We start from the raw sequence: 17,149 nt of genomic DNA, 5'->3' as shown, positions 1-17,149 counted from the left end.
ACAAATTGTCTGTGCTAAATAATGTGACTCTTTTTTTTATTTTTTTAAAGATTTTATTTATCTTTAGAGGGGAAGGAAAGGCGAGAGGGAGAGAAATATCAATGTATGGTTGCCTCTCTTGCACCCCCTGCTGCTTACTGGCCTGCAATCCAGGCACGTGCCCTGACTGGGAATCGAACCACGATCGTGTGGTTCGCAGGCCTACGCTCAATCCACTGAGCTACACCAGCCAGGGCTAAAAAAGAACTTTTAGTTTAGTCAAATTTTCTGTTCATAAGTAGTCTTTTTGTAATTTGTTCTATTTTTATTATTTGATAAGATCATATAAAATTTCCACCCATATTTAAAGATAATGTGACACATTTACTATGTCTTCTAAAATTATTCTTTTTCTAAAGATTTTATTTATTTATTTACTTTTAGGGAGAGGGGAAGGGAGGGAGAGAAACCTCAAATGTGTGGTTGCCTCTCATATGCTCCCCACCAGGGACCTGGCCCCCAACCCAGGCATGTGCCATGACTGGGAATCAAATCAGCTACCCTTTGGTTCCCAGGTTGGCACTTAATCCAGTGATACTCAGCAGCCAGGCCAAATTTACCATGTCTTAAGAAAGCCACCACCAATTACCTTTTAAAAAATGTTTAACAACCTATTTTTCTTTGTGTTTTTTTTCTCAAAATAGGATTATAACCTGCTTTTGTTTAAACTCAATGTATGTTACTTTTATGTCCAAAAATTGCATGCTGTTACTCTTAATGACTGTTGTACTATAGTCCAATTTTTTTTGTTGAATAGTTGACATTATATTTTGTATTATTGCAGTATTATAAAAATGCTCTCAGTAACCTTATGCATTTTTATTTATCTTATTTTTTCTAAGTATAAACCTAGAAGTAAATTTGTTGCAACAAATAGTATGTACTTTTTAAAATTTATTTTAATTATTGTTCATAATATGTACTTTTAAAAATGCCTTTTGATACATTATTGCCAAAATGGCCCCCAAGGAGCTTATGCAAATTCACATTCCCAGCAGCAGTTTATGAAGTTGCCTGGTTCCCCAAATTGGTACCAAGTATTATCATTTTTGTTCATTATTAAGCAAAACATATTTAGATCATTAAAGCTGGACAAGACCTTGGAGATCCAGCCCATTCTGATTAACATCTTATTTCAATTTTTTATATTTTTTTTATTTTTTTAAATATTTTATTTATCTTTAGAGGGGAAGGGAAGGAGAGAAATATCAATGTACGGTTGCCTCTTGTGAGTCCCCTGCTGGGAACTGGCCTGCAACTGAGGCATGTACCCTGACTGGGAATCGAACCGCGATCGTGTGGTTCGCAGGCCCACGCTCAATCCACTGAGCTACACCAGCCAGGGACTTATTTCAACTTTTAAAAATTAAATTTATGGGGATGAGATTGTTTAATAAGTTTCTGGTGTACAATTCTATAATATATAAGCTGTACAAAGCACTGTATGCTTACAACCCAGTTTAGTCTCCCTCCATCACCATATATTTTACTCCCTTTACCCTCTTCAACCTCCCCTTACCCACTCTCCCTCCTGGTAACCGCCATACTGTTGTCTGTGTCAATGAGATGTTTTGTTTACTTGTTTGTTCATTTATTGCTTTCTGTTTTATAACTCCCCAATGAAATCACATGGTTCTTGTCCTTTTCCCATCATATCTATTTTGCTTTGCACAATATTCTCAAGATTCATCCATGTTGTTGCAAATGTTCAATTTTTAGTATGGTTAAGAAAATGTTCTTTTTCGATTCCCAGTCAGGGCACATGCCTGGGTTGTAGGCCAGTTCCCAGCAGGGGACTCACGAGAAGCAACCATGCATTGATATTTCTCTCCTTCCCTTCCCCTCTAAAGACAGATAAATAAAATCTAAAAAAAATGTTCTTTTTAATATTCTACTCCAAAACAATCGTGTATAGAGTGTCTTACAGAATCACCTATAACAGTAACTTCTCTGGCCCTGGCGAAGTTGTTTAGACTACTTTTAAAAAGTATATAATATCTTGCAATTTTGTATGAAAATTATTCTGAACTATAGTGTGATTAAAATAGAAATGGCTATTGCAAACATCAGTTTGGAGAAGCAGCTTATCTTCATGTTTAATTGATTTTGTTTATTCATGTTTATTGCTTTCACGGCGATTCTGTTGGTGGTGGTGCTTACAAATGTACCAATTTTGCCTGTCCTGTGTATGTGATTCATTTCACTAAACACTTCAGTGATGTGTGTAATCCTTGTCATTTCCTTCTCAATACAGCATCTGTCTCTTTTCTATTCCTGTTCTGGAGAATAGGTGCATTTCTGTGTTGTGAAATTTCTAACTGAAATTTTTATTCTTTCTCCTCACTCATCCATAGGTATCCACAACCCTGTAATGCAGTATACAATCATGCCTTTGCTTAGCCTTAGCAGTGATGAATTGAAGAATACAGTAGAGCTTTGCAAGTCAACAGTGGAAATATCTTCCCAAGAAAAAGAAGAAACCCCCCTCAAGGTGAGCCTTGAAGCACCCCCCGAGGGGAGTGCAGAAGTGGCCCCCGAGGCTGAGGCAAGTGTGGAAGCAGCCCCCAAGGGGTATACAGAAGTGGCTCCCGAGGCTGAGGCAAGTGTGGAAGCAGCCCCCAAGAGGAGTGCAGAAGTGGCTCCTGAGGCTGAGGTGAACGTGGAAGCATCCTCCAAGGGGAGTTCGGAAGTGGCCCCCAAGGCAAGTGTGGAAGCTTCCCCCAAGGTGAATATGGAAGCATTCCCAGAAGTGAGCCTGGGAACACTGTCTGACAGCGTTGAAATATCACCTGTGGGGAGTGAGGATGTGTCTCTTGTGAGCGTCGATCCGTCCCCTGAAGTAAGCATGGATTCATCCTCTGAGGTGAGCCTTGACTCATCTCCAGAGGTGAGCATGGAAACATCAGCTGAGGCAACCATGGAATTGTTACACAAGGCTAACATGAAAATGATTCATGAGGAAAGCTTAGAAACAATCCCGGAGGAGATCATGGAGGAGCCTGCTACTGCAAATGTGAAAGTACACCCTGAGTCATGCCCTGCAGTGAGTGTGAAAACATCTTCCAAGGTGAAAGTTAGAGACACTCCACAGGTTTGTCAAGTGCTTTTTATTGACTGATCTTTTTTTTTTAAGATTTTATTTATTTATCTTTAGAGAGGGAGGGAAGGAAAGAAGGAGAGAAGTATCAATGTATGGTTGCCTCTCATGAGTCCCCTGCTGGGACCTGGCCTGCAACCCAGGCATGTGCCCTGACTGGGAATCGAACCACAATCGTGTGGTTCACAGGCCCGTGCTCAATCCACTGAGCTACATCAACCAGGGCTTTTGACTGATCTTCTATTAAAATCTGTTTAATTGTCTAGATGATATGATAGGTCAAGTTTCCCAGTATAAACGACTTATGATTTACAGCATTCAGCAATAAAATTAATAAAATAGGGTAACTCACTTTGATGATTTAAATTTCTGATATTCCTTGTACCCATTTCCCCCAAAGGTGAAGTACTAATTTTTAGTAGAAAGGAGAAGATGTAAGAGTTTATATGAACTGTGCTTTTAAACTCTGAAGAAAAAAAATTTGAGAAACATTGCAAACACTTTAATTAGGATTTAGAAATAGAATTAGGCTTTCAGTAAAAGACTTTTTAAAATTAATTATTTCTATGGTTTGCTCAAATTGTGTAATACAAATTGCTAGTCTGGAAGAACATGTCTCTGTAGCTAATTCTCATAATTAGGAGCTTTAAGGAGCTATAATTGTGTATTATTCAGAATATTTTTCTCTAAGAAAAGCCAGCTGTAGTAAGTTATTGCTAATAATTTCTTATCTGATTGTATTGATCACTGCAGAAATCAAACGCCAACAAGAAGCACACATTGACACAGGTACCAGCTTCTAGATGGCCATCGGCAAGTGGATGGTGTTCGTCTTATCCTGTCAGTGCTAAGTAAGTAGCTCATTTGCAGTGTTTCTGATATGCATTTTACCAGGATAAATTTTATATCAGTATGTCATAATTGAAATAATATAGTATATATGGTAATGTAAATATAAAGAAAAAACCTAACAAAGGCTTTCCTTTGTCTATTATAAAATATCATGATCACATAACGCATTTTATGAAATAGTACACTGAGAATTAATTGGCACATGTAAATTACAAAATCATATCAGAGTTTCCCCATTAACTATAACTTTTTCTCAGTAGGCAAAGCCAAAAGAATCATCCGCCATCCTTTTTTCTGGTGATGGCAAAACAACCAGCACAACCTGCGCTTTCCTGTAAAGCACTTCCTGTTCAGTATGACCTATATGCACAAAATGTACTAGATACCATCAGAAGGAAAAAAGAATCAGTTTCTAAAACCACTACCACCTCGGAGGCTGTGAGCCAAAAGCATGTGACCAGTGAAGGTAAGTTCCTTCACTGAGTTTATATTTTGGCAACATAGAAAATGTTAAGATATGGGAACGGTTAACTTTATTTTCCAATTCAGGTAACTTTGGGAGTGAGCTTTCTTTTAGATAGAGGATTTAACCAATCACACTGGCACAGTGCTTACTTTTCCTTGTCAGACTTTGTTTACCCTTATCCCCTTACTGTTTTTGGAAAATCCATTTTTGGAACTGGTATTTTAAGTACTGGTTAGGTGAACACATTGCCTAGGTGATCCTTGCTGTCCCTTCCAGCTCTGAGAGTGCATGGTTTTAGGAATGGCTGAACAGGTTTCCATCAGGACCTGTAGGTCAGTGGCCACACCTAAGCCGTAACATGTCTAGGCAGTATGTGCGTTCCTGAAACTACCATATTGATATTTTGCCTGTCTCATGTATTGTTAATATCTAGAGACATTGCTTAATTAAAATTATTTTTTAGAGAGGGGGAAGGGAAGGAGAAAGAGAGGGAAACATCGATCAGTTGCCTCTCAAATGCCCCCAACTAGGGACCTGACCCACAACCCAGGAATGTGCCCTGGCTGGGAATTGAACTGGTGAGCTTTCGGTTCTCAAGCTGATGCTTGCTTAATCCACTGAGCCACACTAGCCAGGGCTTTTGCTTCATTTTAAATATATATTGACGAATGTTGCTTTTTGAAGGAATTTCACAGTGAATTCTTCTAACAGGAACAATCTTATTATAAGTTATTCATTCTAGATATCTTACAATTCTCATGTTCATATGTGCTTTATTTAAATTAAATTAATCATATGGATTAAATATTATCGTGCCTTCCTGCCATCACCTTATGTTACTGATATGGTACTCTCGGTTTCTTTGGCTATCTGCAGTTACCACTTTATGAGCAGTCAAATATCATAGTACACTGTTATCAATGGAGAGCTAAACAGTAATTATTTAGTAAAAATGATGAACAAATTTAAAAATATATGCTGGGTTTAGTGTTTTCATTTAATCGAGTATTTAAGATTTGCACACTTGATTTAGGCTGAATATAAGTTTGATTTCCTCTATATTCAGTATAAATCTTTTTTTCCCATAGGGTCCATTTAGTAAGGTATCTCAAAAGAACTAAACCAAAGTAGGAGGGAAGAGTACATCATTTCATTTTGGAACGAGTAGTTATTAAAAAGAAAAAAATGCTACTTGTTGAGGAGTTGGGGTTTTGAATGTAATGTGTTACATGGTCACAGATCACTTTTTATAAATTTTAGACCATGTGCACATATTGTTTTTAATGTTTTTGGTTGTCTTACACCTCTTGGACTAAGAGGTACTAAGTTCTCTGAACTAACTGTTCCCCATGTGACTTTAAACTAGAGTCCACGCATAAAGGCTCACAAGAGATTATGAGTGCTGAGGAGGAAACAAACATTTTGGCAGCAAAACAACACCTTGCTCCTGAACAGAGAGAAAAAGAAGAAAAACTACAAAAAGAAATGGAGCAAAGGTCAGCACAGTATCATCCTTTCTATGCTATCAGTCTTGGCTGGGTCTAAAGTTTGAAAGTCAAAACTTGCCCTCAAATTAGATGTATTATGAATTCTCAGAAGGTGATTGACTTTTTCTTCAGCATGAATCAGAAATGAGTGTGGGAAGCATGTCAAGCAAAAAGAGGACACGGGTGTGTGGATGAATGGGATAGGCCCCTTTCACCTTCATGCATTCCTTCCCTTGAAGGTGTGCCATGAAGACACATACAGAAACCAAAACTCCTGTCAGGATCGCAGATCTCAGTGATGGCACCTGAGTAATCACACAAGACTGTTTCTGTTGGCATTCACTGGTGTCAGCTCCTATCTTTTTCAAGAGTCTTTTGTAACTTTATAGTTTGTAAATCTGGACTGTATACTTTTTTGTGTTTTTGTAACAGTGCTTTCCAGTGGTGACCTTTGGGACACCTGAATCTCATCAATCATTGGTGGAAGGATTTCCTGTGGGCAGCAGATGTCTTGTACAGTTGTGTGCATACTGACTCAATTAGAGGCTTTCTTGATCCTCCCATCTTTTTTAAAAAGATTTTATTCATTTATTTTAGAGAGGGAAAGGGAGGAGAAAGAGAGAGAGAGAGAAATATCAATGTGTGGTTGCCTATCACATGGCCCCCACTGGGAATCGAACCAGCGACCCTTTGGTTTGCAGTCCATGCTCAATCCACTGAGCTATACCAGCCAAGGCTCTTGATCCTCCATCTTGAGGCCCATTCTAGCTGGGACCCTGGAATATAAACCTCTGTTCACTGGCTAACTTTTTTAAAAAGATTTTATTTATTTGTTTATTTACTTATTTACTTTTACACAGGGGAAGAGGGAGAGAGAGAGGGAGAGAAATATTGATGTGTGGATGTGTGGTTGCCTTTTGCACACTCCCAACTGGGGACCTGACCCACAACCCAGGCATGTGCCCTGACTGGGAATCGAACTGGTGACACTTTGATGCATGGGCGGGCACTCAGTCCAGTGAGCCACACTAGCCAGGGTCTGAGTTTGCTTTTAAATATTAAGTGTTTTGTAAGTATGATCACATGCTTTCCATATACTTTATATGCTTTGGGGGAAAGGAGAAGAGGATATTGTGGAGAGCAAAAAACTATAATTTGAAGACAGTTATTCATTGCCTTATGTAAACAGACCTGACTTTGCATTTTAAAATGGTAAATACTAATCTTTGTGGACTGGGCTTTCTACCTCTGGGCACTATCAGACCCTCCTCAAAATTACTCCTATCACACCCGCATGTGTAAGTAGAGAGCCCCATGTGTCTAAAACAGTTAAGGGGGAGTGATAGTCTGTCTTTCTTCTGTCTCTCTTGTGTTTTAAGATACAGAGTAGCTCACCACTCAATTGAAATCTTCTCCCAAGGGCTAGTTTCCCCCATTTAAAAAGGGTGAAATTCCTGGCTGGTAAAGCTCAGTGGATTGAGCACAGGCCTGTGAACCAGAGGATCGCGGTTCGATTCCCAGTCAGGGCACATGCCTGGGTTACAGGCCAGTTCCCTGCAGGCCAACTCCCAGCAGGGGATGCACGAAAGGCAACCATACATTGTCTCTCCCTCTCTCCTTCCTCTCTAAATAAATAAATAAAATCTTAAAAAAAAATAAAAAGGGTGAAATTGTGCAAATCATGTGGAGTAAAAACACAGAAAATGTAGTGAATCTGGTATAAATATAAATTGTACTTAACTGCAAGCTGTGTATAATAGAGACCAAAACAAATACCAAGATTTATTTAAATATTCTGTGTCATTAGGAAAGAGATAGACGTGGCAAAGAAAGAAGTGGAAGGCCGAGAAGTGTTCTCAAAATTTGACAATGAGCAACGACAAAAGAAAATAAATAAGAAGAAGAGATATCAGGACCAACAAAACCAGAAAGTGCTATTACAGGTTTGCTGGCTCTGCACTTTATCAGGGAATGAGAACTAGATTATAAAATTCGGTTGAAACCCAAAGCAAAAATGTAATTCTCCAAGAAAGAAGATAAACAGATGCTGCCTTCTATGGCTGCATTTTCACATTTTAGTCTAGCGAGCTAATAATCCTATATTGCTGTAAGTCACTCTCAGCCACCTTTGGCGGAATCCTAGAGTGTTTATCAAGGGAGACAAAAACTGAAAGCACATTACAGATTAGCTGTTCTTTAGTTTGTCCACATAAACAATATTGCAGCTTGGTTTCAGGGAATCCAAACCACTCACACAGATTAAACATACTAAATGTAGGGTTTTCCTAATCCTGCATTCTGGTGACGCTCAAAATTGCACCCCACATCTTCACAACAGATAAAGATAGAAATTATAAATACCTCTAAAAGTTTAAAGTCATCAATTCACCAATAAGAATGTATAACCCATGTAAATTCAAATCACTAGGTAAATAATTCCCCAAACTAAGCTCAGTTTGAATAGCCTAATTTACATTACACTTTTAGTGTATCATTTATCAAAATCAGTTATGTATACATAAATGATTGTATACATTTGGATTCCTGGAGAAGGTGCCTTTAAGAATCCTCTTGGTGCTTTTGAGAAGTGTAAGACTCGAGTCCTATTGCTGTGTTAATGGATAGCTATGCAATCATTTCCATTCTTTGGAACTATTAATGATAATCCCGAGTTTCTGCCTTCTAAATGCTCAAGATAATAGTTAGCCTGGTTTTGTGCATTTTAAGTAATGCTTTGGAAACTGATAATCCATATATGTTATCGGCACTCTCAATCAAAAGGTTACATTCTTGTTATGCTGGATAACAATTTATTGTTTAAATTTTAAAACTAGTGTCTGAAGTCATTCAGATATATTGAGATGAAACATTTTTATACAAATTTCCTAGAAAGGGGGCACCAGAATAAAACCTCAGGAGGAGGCCAACAGACGTAAGAAGGAGCAGGAAAAACATGTGCTATGGAATTTACAAGAAAGATCAGAAAGAAAAAAGGTAATCGCTCTCTCTTTCTGTCTTTGTTTTGTGGGTTTGATTCTTTGTTGAAAACAATGTTATGCACATGATATTAAAACCCGTTTTTGAAAACCACAAATAAGTGATATGCCAGGCCCTGGTTGTGTCCTCTTCCTTATCCAAGGATCTGACCTGACCTCTCCTACCTAGCAGGGTCTCCTTTTATTGACCATACCTCTCCCTCATGGACCATTGGTGGCCATTAGAGTGATACCGCAATATAGCAAATCTCTAGGAACAAAGCTGCTTTGATCAGTTACACAGATCATGGTAGGGGTTGATGGAAATGTGGTTTTCTTCTAATTTGGGCTAGAAATTGTAGCAACTGAGTGGGAAGAAGCAGAAAGTACAGATCTTCCTGAGAGGCCAAGGTGCAGGCGATTTGTATGGTAGGACCTCACATTGTGTAACTCATGTGCCTCATCTGGGAGCAAGGAAGGGACTTGGCCCTGCCTGAGGTGCTACAAGGCCTCTGTCAGATTCATCACCCTGAGGAGGCCAGAGAGCTGCGGTTCTCACTTACAAGGGAAGAAGTGTACACTGGGAAAGAATTCTTATCCCTTCTATGCGTGTGCTTTTTCTAGTAGCAAAAGCTCTGACAGTTTTGCACGGTATAGTCTTTTCATTAACATCAGCCTCAGATATGGTCTATTCAGACTAAAATTATGTTTAAAAATTCTAATTGTTTCATAATAATGTGTGTTTACTCTAAGTAATAAATTTCAAAGTCTGAGAAACTAAGAGTAAGGAATCATTTGGATGTCGGTGTTACCATAACAAGTACAATTATCACCACTCAAGGTATTTTCTAGATGACTGAGACCTGGACTAGAAGAAGGAATTCAACTGTTGCCCAAGGTCTTGTGTCCATTAAGTCTGTGGCTTTGGATCAGCTACTGATACTATCCACTTCTGGAAAATGGACATCACCTTCTTTTTTTTTAAAGATTTTATTTATTTATCTTAGAGGGGAAGGGAAGGAGAGGGGGAGAGAGAGAGAGAGAGATTGAGAGAGATTGAGAAATATCAATGTATGGTTGCCTCTCATGCATCCCCTGATGGGAACCAGGAACTGGCCTGCAACCCAGGCATGTGCCCTGACTGGAAATCGAACTCGGATCATGTGGTTCGCAGGCCCGCGCTCAATCCACTGAGCTACACCAGCCAGGGCCACATCAACTTCTTTGGAACCACTGTTTTGTATTTAATGCTTCATGTTTGAAATTGTATTTTTCTTTAGAGATTTGATGGAATTATGAAGCGGACAAGAAAGACAAATTCAAATACCTCAAAGGTAATCTCCGTGCTCTTGCCAGCAGTGTATATTTCCTGTTGCTTCACATTCTTCAGTTTTGCCAATCTGGTGGTAATAAAATCAAGTATTACCTTGCATTTCCTTGATTATTAAAAAGGTTGAACATGTTTTTCAGATCTTTAGTTATTAGCTTTCCTGTTACTTGTTTTCTTGTGTGAAATGCTTATTTAGGTATTTTGCCCAGAACTTTGGGGCTGATTTGTCTTTTTCTTACTAATATGTAGTTCTGTAAATGTTCTAGATTCTATTTCTCTCTTGGTTATATGTGTTGCAGGTAGCTTCTCCCACTTTATGGCCTTGTCTTTTCTTAATTCTGTCTTTTTCACATTGTTGGATTTATCGATATTTTTTATGACTAATGGATTTGGCTACCTTTTCATATGCTTATTGGCCATTTGGATATTTTGTTTTGTGAAGTGCTTTTTTTTTAAGTCCTTGGCCTATGTTTCTGTTGGGTTGCCTGCCTTTTTGATTGATCTGTAGGAGTCTTTATCTGCTCTGGTTATGAGCCCTTTGGATATATGTATTGCGGGTATCAGCTCCCATGCTGTAGTTGGTTCAACACTCTCATAATGTCTTTTTTTTCATAATGTCTTGTGATGGACAGAAGTTCATTTGAATAAACTCAAACTCAGCAGATTTTTCCTGTATGGTTACTTCTTTGGGGAGTCTGTCTCAAAAATATTTGCCTAACTGTCCTTATCTTTTGATGGATCATAGGCATTCAAGGCCTTTTTTCTCCATATTCTATGTCCTTTACCTTCTGTGCTACAAAAGTCACGCTGTGCCGGTTTACCATTGCCCAGTTGTGGTCATTCGTGTCATGAAAATTTAGAATAGAAATACCATTTCTGAAAAGTTCTGGGAGACACCATCTCAAAGATGATTTAGCCCATTGGCCTGAGTTCACCTCAAGCAGTAGCCAAGAACTTGTGTAGTTATTCACCAGTTGTCCCCACCTTGCCTTAGTTCGAACTCGGAGTGGGGAGAGAGCGTGTGCCAACCCAAAGCTCTTGTCCCTTGGCTCCCACTCAAGGAGGTCTTTCATTCTTGAGTGTCTTTCCTTACCTGAAAGACACCACTGGAGCCATCTGTCTTATATCCTATAGATTCTTGGGGCCCAAGAGTAGATTTCTAAAAATCTTTTCATTGAAATCAGTCTTCTTTGAAATAACTAAGTTAGGATGATTGAATATTTATTTAGTCTTGATTTTCTTTTTTCATCTTAGGTTGCACAAACAGCCGGCACTGACATATACGAGGAACATGAGGCAGATGATGAGGATGAGTCTGAGAGTGATGACACGGATTATTTTGATCTACCAGGTTTGCTCGCCTTTTGAGTTTTCTTAGTCACTATATAAGAGCTAGACTGCCTAGGTTCATCCAGGGAATCCTCTGCTTCTGACCCGTGTGGCTGTGGGCATGTTACTTAATCTGTGTGTGTGCTCAGTTTTCCTGTGTGAAAAGGGGGAAGCAAGGTATTGTCCCCTGAGGGTGCCCAAGAGGTTTCAGTGAGATAATCTCTGTAATGCTAAGAGAATAGTGCCTGACACATAGCGAACTCCCGGCAGATATTAGTTGCTGCTTCTGTAGCTATTGTTATTTCACAGGCTGTGCTGAAAGATTATAAATGGCAGCTCCTTCTCAGCTGAGTGTGAGTACTAGCATTTCATAGCTCAGGGCCTTCTGAGGTATCCATGATTGGCCACAGGGGGAATGCTCTTTTCTACGTCATTGAGGAAAATGAAAATAAGTTCATGATTATGAGTGCCCTGGTAAATGTGTCATCAATTTCCTTATGAGTAGGAACCGCTTTATGTCATCAGTAATCGGTATCTGAGAGAACACTTTTTGTCTATCCTTTATCCCACATGCACATCAGGCCCTCTACTAGTTACAGGGATATAGAGATGAAGACAGGGCCCTCATCCTTCAGGAACCATAGCCAGCAGGCAGGCAAGACACATAAGCAAACAGTGATACTGCCACAAAGTGGTTGCATTAAAAGAAGTTTGGCCGAGATGCAACAAGAACATAACAGTAGGAGCAGGGTAGGTGTAGAGTCTGCCTCAGGGTGCTGGAAAGGGCAGGAGGCAGCACTGCAGGTGAGACTGAAATAAGAAAGGGGATTTGGCTAGGTGGGTGATCACGAGGAGGGGTAAGAAGGATGGTGCAGTCCCATCCTCTGGCCTGGCATTCTTTCCTGCCAAGGGAGAGGGCAAGTTTCTTAAAGGTGCTTTGAGAGTAGGGGGGACAGGTGTTCTGGGCAGTAGCCCAGACCATGGTTGTGTAAAGTAGAGCAGCTTGGGGGCTGCTGGACCTGCCTCTAGAGTCACTGCCCATGACTCTTCCTACCATCAGACAGACATCCTTATCACAGCCTTCATTCTTGTCTTTGTTGTAGAAACTGCCATTTTAATCTTATTCCTTTTTCTCTAGCCAGTACAAGTGGTGTGAGTCCATTTAGAAAACCGAAGGCAAGCTTTAGAAATGTGAAGCGCATACCCAGGCTGCTGTTTCTAGATGTCAATTCTGACAAAGTTTATTCAGTGCAAAAAACATCTTTAAAAAGTGACGTGGAAAACTTAAGACAAAAGGTGAAAGACCCTTTGGCTCAGGCCAAGGGTATCAGGTGAGTTACTCAGTGAGCTTATCAGAGTAAACTTGGTGGCATTATGATTGACATTCTTAGAATGATGCATGGGATTATTGACTGAGCTCTTAGTTTGTGTCAAGCACTGTGTCAAGCACTTGTCTTACAGAAACGAACTGATACCCACAACAGTGGTGTTAGGTAAGGACTTAGCACCCCCTTCTTTACAGATAAGGAGACTGAGGCATGGAGGGGTTATGTGTCTTATTTATGCAATATTCCACTATTCCAGAGAAGATCCCAAATTCACATGCCAATACATCCAGCTCCAAACTGTGCTTTTGTTCACACTGGTTAACGTTGTCTCATAAAATCAGGGGACGGGGGTCATTGATTGAGTGACTGCTATATACGAGGCATTTTACATGACCTGTGTTAATTCTCATTGCACCTCTGAGGTCATATCGATGACCTCTTTTTACATATGGAGAAACTGATGGCCAGAGGTTATGTCTGAAGAGTGGGAACAGATTCTAAGAAAGGAAGGCTCTTAGGGTGATTGGCTGAAAGACATTAACCTACAAGGCCCATGAAAACACTTTGCTAAGAGGCATAGTGGTGGTGTAGAAAGAGCAGTGGAGCTGGAAAACTCAGGTTAGCCCTCACTCCACCTTACTGGCCACATCCCGGGTCAGCTTGCTGTAGGCACGGGGTTTTCGGAGCCTTCACACTGAAGGGCTGAGTCCCTCAGCATATCCGTGAAACCTAGGATTTCATAGGACACAGTTTGAAACCCAGTGTGATCTCCAGGGTCGCTTCCAGCCTTTCCATTTTATCCTTCTGAAAGTTTATTTACTTCCAAGGCATTCATTTCTTAAAAGTTTCAATTAAAGTTGGAGATTTCCTTCGGGACAAAGCCCTAGTTCGGGGGTGACTAGGATTCTGACAAAAACATCTCCTTCCAGGCTATCCACCAACACAATTATGGACCAAGTAACAAAAACTGAAAAGGCCGGGCAAACCAGCAACACCATGGAGCCACCCGGAAGTTTACAGTCAGTGTCACACGAAAGTACACGTGACCAAATACTAGATACCACCAACGAGATCGAGCCACTCGTGTCTGATAGTCTTACTGATAGCCAAAAGCACTATCTGAAAGGTTCCATAACATTCTACCGAAGTTCTCAGATACCTTTAGAAGACAAAGATAGAAACAAATCTGATTCTGCTTCATCAGGTAAGGCTTTATCTCATCTTCATTTTGTTTGCAAGTCAGGTGACCCCCGAACACTTCTGCTTCCTGCTGTTCCAGGGCCATCTTGGCACCATGTAACTTTGGAGGTGAGGGGGAAGACGGTGGTGGGTTTAAAAGCTAAGTCGATGTCAAAGAGCCTTCCATCGAGTTAGTTTTTAGAGAGTAAATGACTTGATTTCATTTTTTGTGTTCTGCATGTTCTGCCAGATAAAATACAAAGTAGGTTCTTTTGCACCCCAGATAGATCCCTCTGATTCCTCTGAGCTCCTGACCCACTGGCTGCTTGACAGCATGCAGGTTATCACTTAGGGCAGAGGGTTTGTGAGGCCTGTGGAATTTGCCTGTCAACCTGTGTTTCCTAAACCAAAACGCCATTGGCTTTCTATCCTTGAGCGCTCTCTTTGAAATTCACAGGCAGCATGGACTCATTTGAGGGTTGCGGATATGAACATTTCTAGAAGCACCAGTGTGTCAGCATCTCCAGGGGCCTGCTGAGGGTTCCTGGCCCACCCTGAACAAAGGAAGGCCAAGTCCCAGTTGCTGTGAGACCAGCATCTTCTCTATTAATCTTCCTTTTCTTCTTCCCTCTGATCAGATATGTGAACCTCATTCAGCCTGGAAGAAAATTTATCCTCCACTCTGGGTTTCAACTTCTAGGCCCATCACACCAAATTTCTCCACTTCTGCATGAACCAGGCAAAGAAAATAACCATCCCCCAAAAGGAAAACACCAAACAAGTCATTTTAGCAGATCTGAGAAGATGCTCCCTCATTTCATCTTGACTCTTGAGCATAAGAAAGGGTTCTGAGTAAATAGTGTTCTTGTCTCCATGGTCTCTCATGTTTGTATTTTCCTGCCAACACGTTTGAGTGTGCATCACGGGTGTTTTTATAAAATAGTACCTCTTGAACTTCTAAAAGAATAATTTTTCTGTCAGTACATATTTGAAATAATGTTTAAGATAATGTTTATTGTATTTAACAGTTACAGTAATTTAGTAATTAAAAATGTCTGTTTGATCTTGTAGTGAACATAATGAGTTATGTGAGGGACTCAAGATTGCTCACGAGAGTTTTGTTGGATTATTTCTAATGTAACAAGACGAGCGGTTGCAAAAGAGAGGAAAGCATATTTTCTCATTATGTATGTGTATTTGTAACCCTGCCAGCTGAGTACACAAGCACTGATATCTCTAAATGCTGGGAGTCCTAGAGAGTGTGATCATGGAACAATTAGCATCTTTTGTGTTCTTGTCAGTATTTCCTTTTGAAGTACCTATTGAGGTTTATCTACAGAAATGTGTATTATTTTTATTGTGTATATAGGCAGTATTTGGTTGTTGTGTGGTGGGGTATGTTTAATCCCTCCAAATGTTTACAGTGTATAATGTTTTTCTGTTTATGCTCTCCAGGCCTGCCCTTCAGTATACATTCTGGCATGGGATGTGGGACCAAAATTTGCTTGCCTTTCTGTAGCCATTGGCTGCAAGTAAATACAGGAGATGTGCGTTATTCAGTCCTTGTAATAGCTAGGCACACAGACATACACATGCGTGTGTGCACACACACACAGGATATATGTTTACCAGAATGCATGGAGTCCTGATTCAAACCATTGACTAAAACTTAAATGCAGATTTGTCCTAATGGTAGTGAGTTTTGTGGTGAGTCACAAATAGTCCAAAACAGGCCCACTTTATTTTCTAGTCACCAATGTTGGATTAGTAAAAGAAAGTAGTTATTCTTTCTTACTCTTTTTGTTGTTCAGAGTACAAATACCTTTGTTACAGGTTAGAGCTTGGTGCCTTAGATTTAAAAACTATTTTTATACACTAGAAGTTCTTTTACAAAGAAGGCAGAGACAATCATCCTAATAATGTTTCTGAGAGTTTTCTGTGCATCATGTGTTGAAACACTGTTATACCTCCATATAAATGTGTGCTCTGTGAAATAAACTTTGCAGACAAAGCTAAGTTTTGTTTCATTATAATAACACAAAATGTACTGGTGACACCAGTTGTTAATTAAGCCATGAGCACTGGCAACTAGCAGGGTCAATGAGCAGTAACCAAATCCCCTCATGCTCCTCTTCAGCTAGTTGGTGATTTGACAGTTCCAGTTGTGGGACATTAAGATGTGAATTTTGAAACTCTGGTCTTCTTGCACCTGTTTCACTGTTTGTTGCTCTTCCCCTGGATGGTTCTGACTTAAACTTGAGGGCAGCGATTAAAGTACCTTTCTCTTTACTGTGATGGAATTCACATAAGTTACCATTCAGTACATTCACAGTGTTGTGCAGCTCTCAGCACTATCTAACTGCAGAACATTTTCATCGTCCTGCAAAGAAGCCCTTTACATAGTCGTTCCCCAGTCCTCCTCCCCTATCCCCCCCTTTTTGAAAATATTTTATTTATCTTTAGAGAGGAAGGGAAGGAGAGAGGGAGAGACATATCAATGTATGGTTGCCTCTCATGCGTCCCCTGCTGGGAACCGGCCCGCAACCCAGGCATGTGCCCTGACTGGGAGTCGAACCACAATCCTTTGTTTCATAGGGCCACGCTCAATCCACTGAGCTACACCAGCCAGGGCTCCCGTAGCCCTTTTAAACCTCATTCTTGGTGCTTGGCAATGGGTGAGGAAAACACATTTATTTGCCTTTTAAAGTTCGAGTGTGTGCTCAGGCAGTGATCGGACTCATACCCATCTCTTCATGACACCTTTTATTGTGCATGGCAAAATCAGTGTTCTGACCTGCCTATAAAGATTGAGTTTCTAATCTTGAAACATGCTCTACTCCAGTAGTTATTCTTTTTGATAAGGTGAGGTGTTTATACTCAGTCTTTGAGGTCTGCTTCTTATGAGAATAGTGGCAACCATTCTCCACTTAGCATTACATTCTGTTGGAAGTGTTGAACCAGGAAGCCCTCTGGTGTGCACACAACTTGAAATGTGGTCAAAGCACCCTGTTTACAACTGCAAAGTGATGGACACTGATCCAGCTTCCCCCTGTTTTGGGGGGCTGGT

At 40.2% G+C, this 17,149-nt stretch overlaps 1 protein-coding gene across 3 annotated transcripts in view; it reads left to right on the top strand.

Moving 5' to 3' along the window:
• The window catches only part of MAP7D3 (MAP7 domain containing 3), a 34,744-nt gene extending 19,792 nt beyond the window's left edge, over positions 1-14,952 (top strand). The window contains exons 7-18 of one of the 3 annotated variants that reach the window (XM_037039025.1): positions 2,394-2,610; positions 2,719-3,130; positions 3,890-3,987; positions 4,246-4,454; positions 5,821-5,950; positions 7,749-7,884; positions 8,831-8,935; positions 10,197-10,250; positions 11,501-11,597; positions 12,714-12,906; positions 13,833-14,107; positions 14,721-14,952. In XM_037039025.1, coding sequence (XP_036894920.1) covers positions 2,394-2,610; positions 2,719-3,130; positions 3,890-3,987; positions 4,246-4,454; positions 5,821-5,950; positions 7,749-7,884; positions 8,831-8,935; positions 10,197-10,250; positions 11,501-11,597; positions 12,714-12,906; positions 13,833-14,107; positions 14,721-14,728 — 1,934 coding nt within the window. In that variant the 3' untranslated portion in view covers positions 14,729-14,952. Of the gene's footprint in view, positions 1-2,393; positions 3,131-3,889; positions 3,988-4,245; positions 4,455-5,820; positions 5,951-7,748; positions 7,885-8,830; positions 8,936-10,196; positions 10,251-11,500; positions 11,598-12,713; positions 12,907-13,832; positions 14,108-14,720 lie in introns of all 3 variants that reach the window. The other 2 variants (XM_037039024.1, XM_037039023.1) reach the window with 2 other exon arrangements.
• Positions 14,953-17,149: the final 2,197 nt, after the last annotated feature.

Source organism: Sturnira hondurensis, unplaced genomic scaffold (genome assembly GCF_014824575.4).
Source record: "Sturnira hondurensis isolate 20B ecotype Veracruz unplaced genomic scaffold, ASM1482457v3 Scaffold0024912, whole genome shotgun sequence".
In the NCBI taxonomy this organism is placed as follows: domain Eukaryota; kingdom Metazoa; phylum Chordata; class Mammalia; order Chiroptera; family Phyllostomidae; genus Sturnira; species Sturnira hondurensis.
This window is presented reverse-complemented; position numbering and strand designations above follow the sequence as displayed.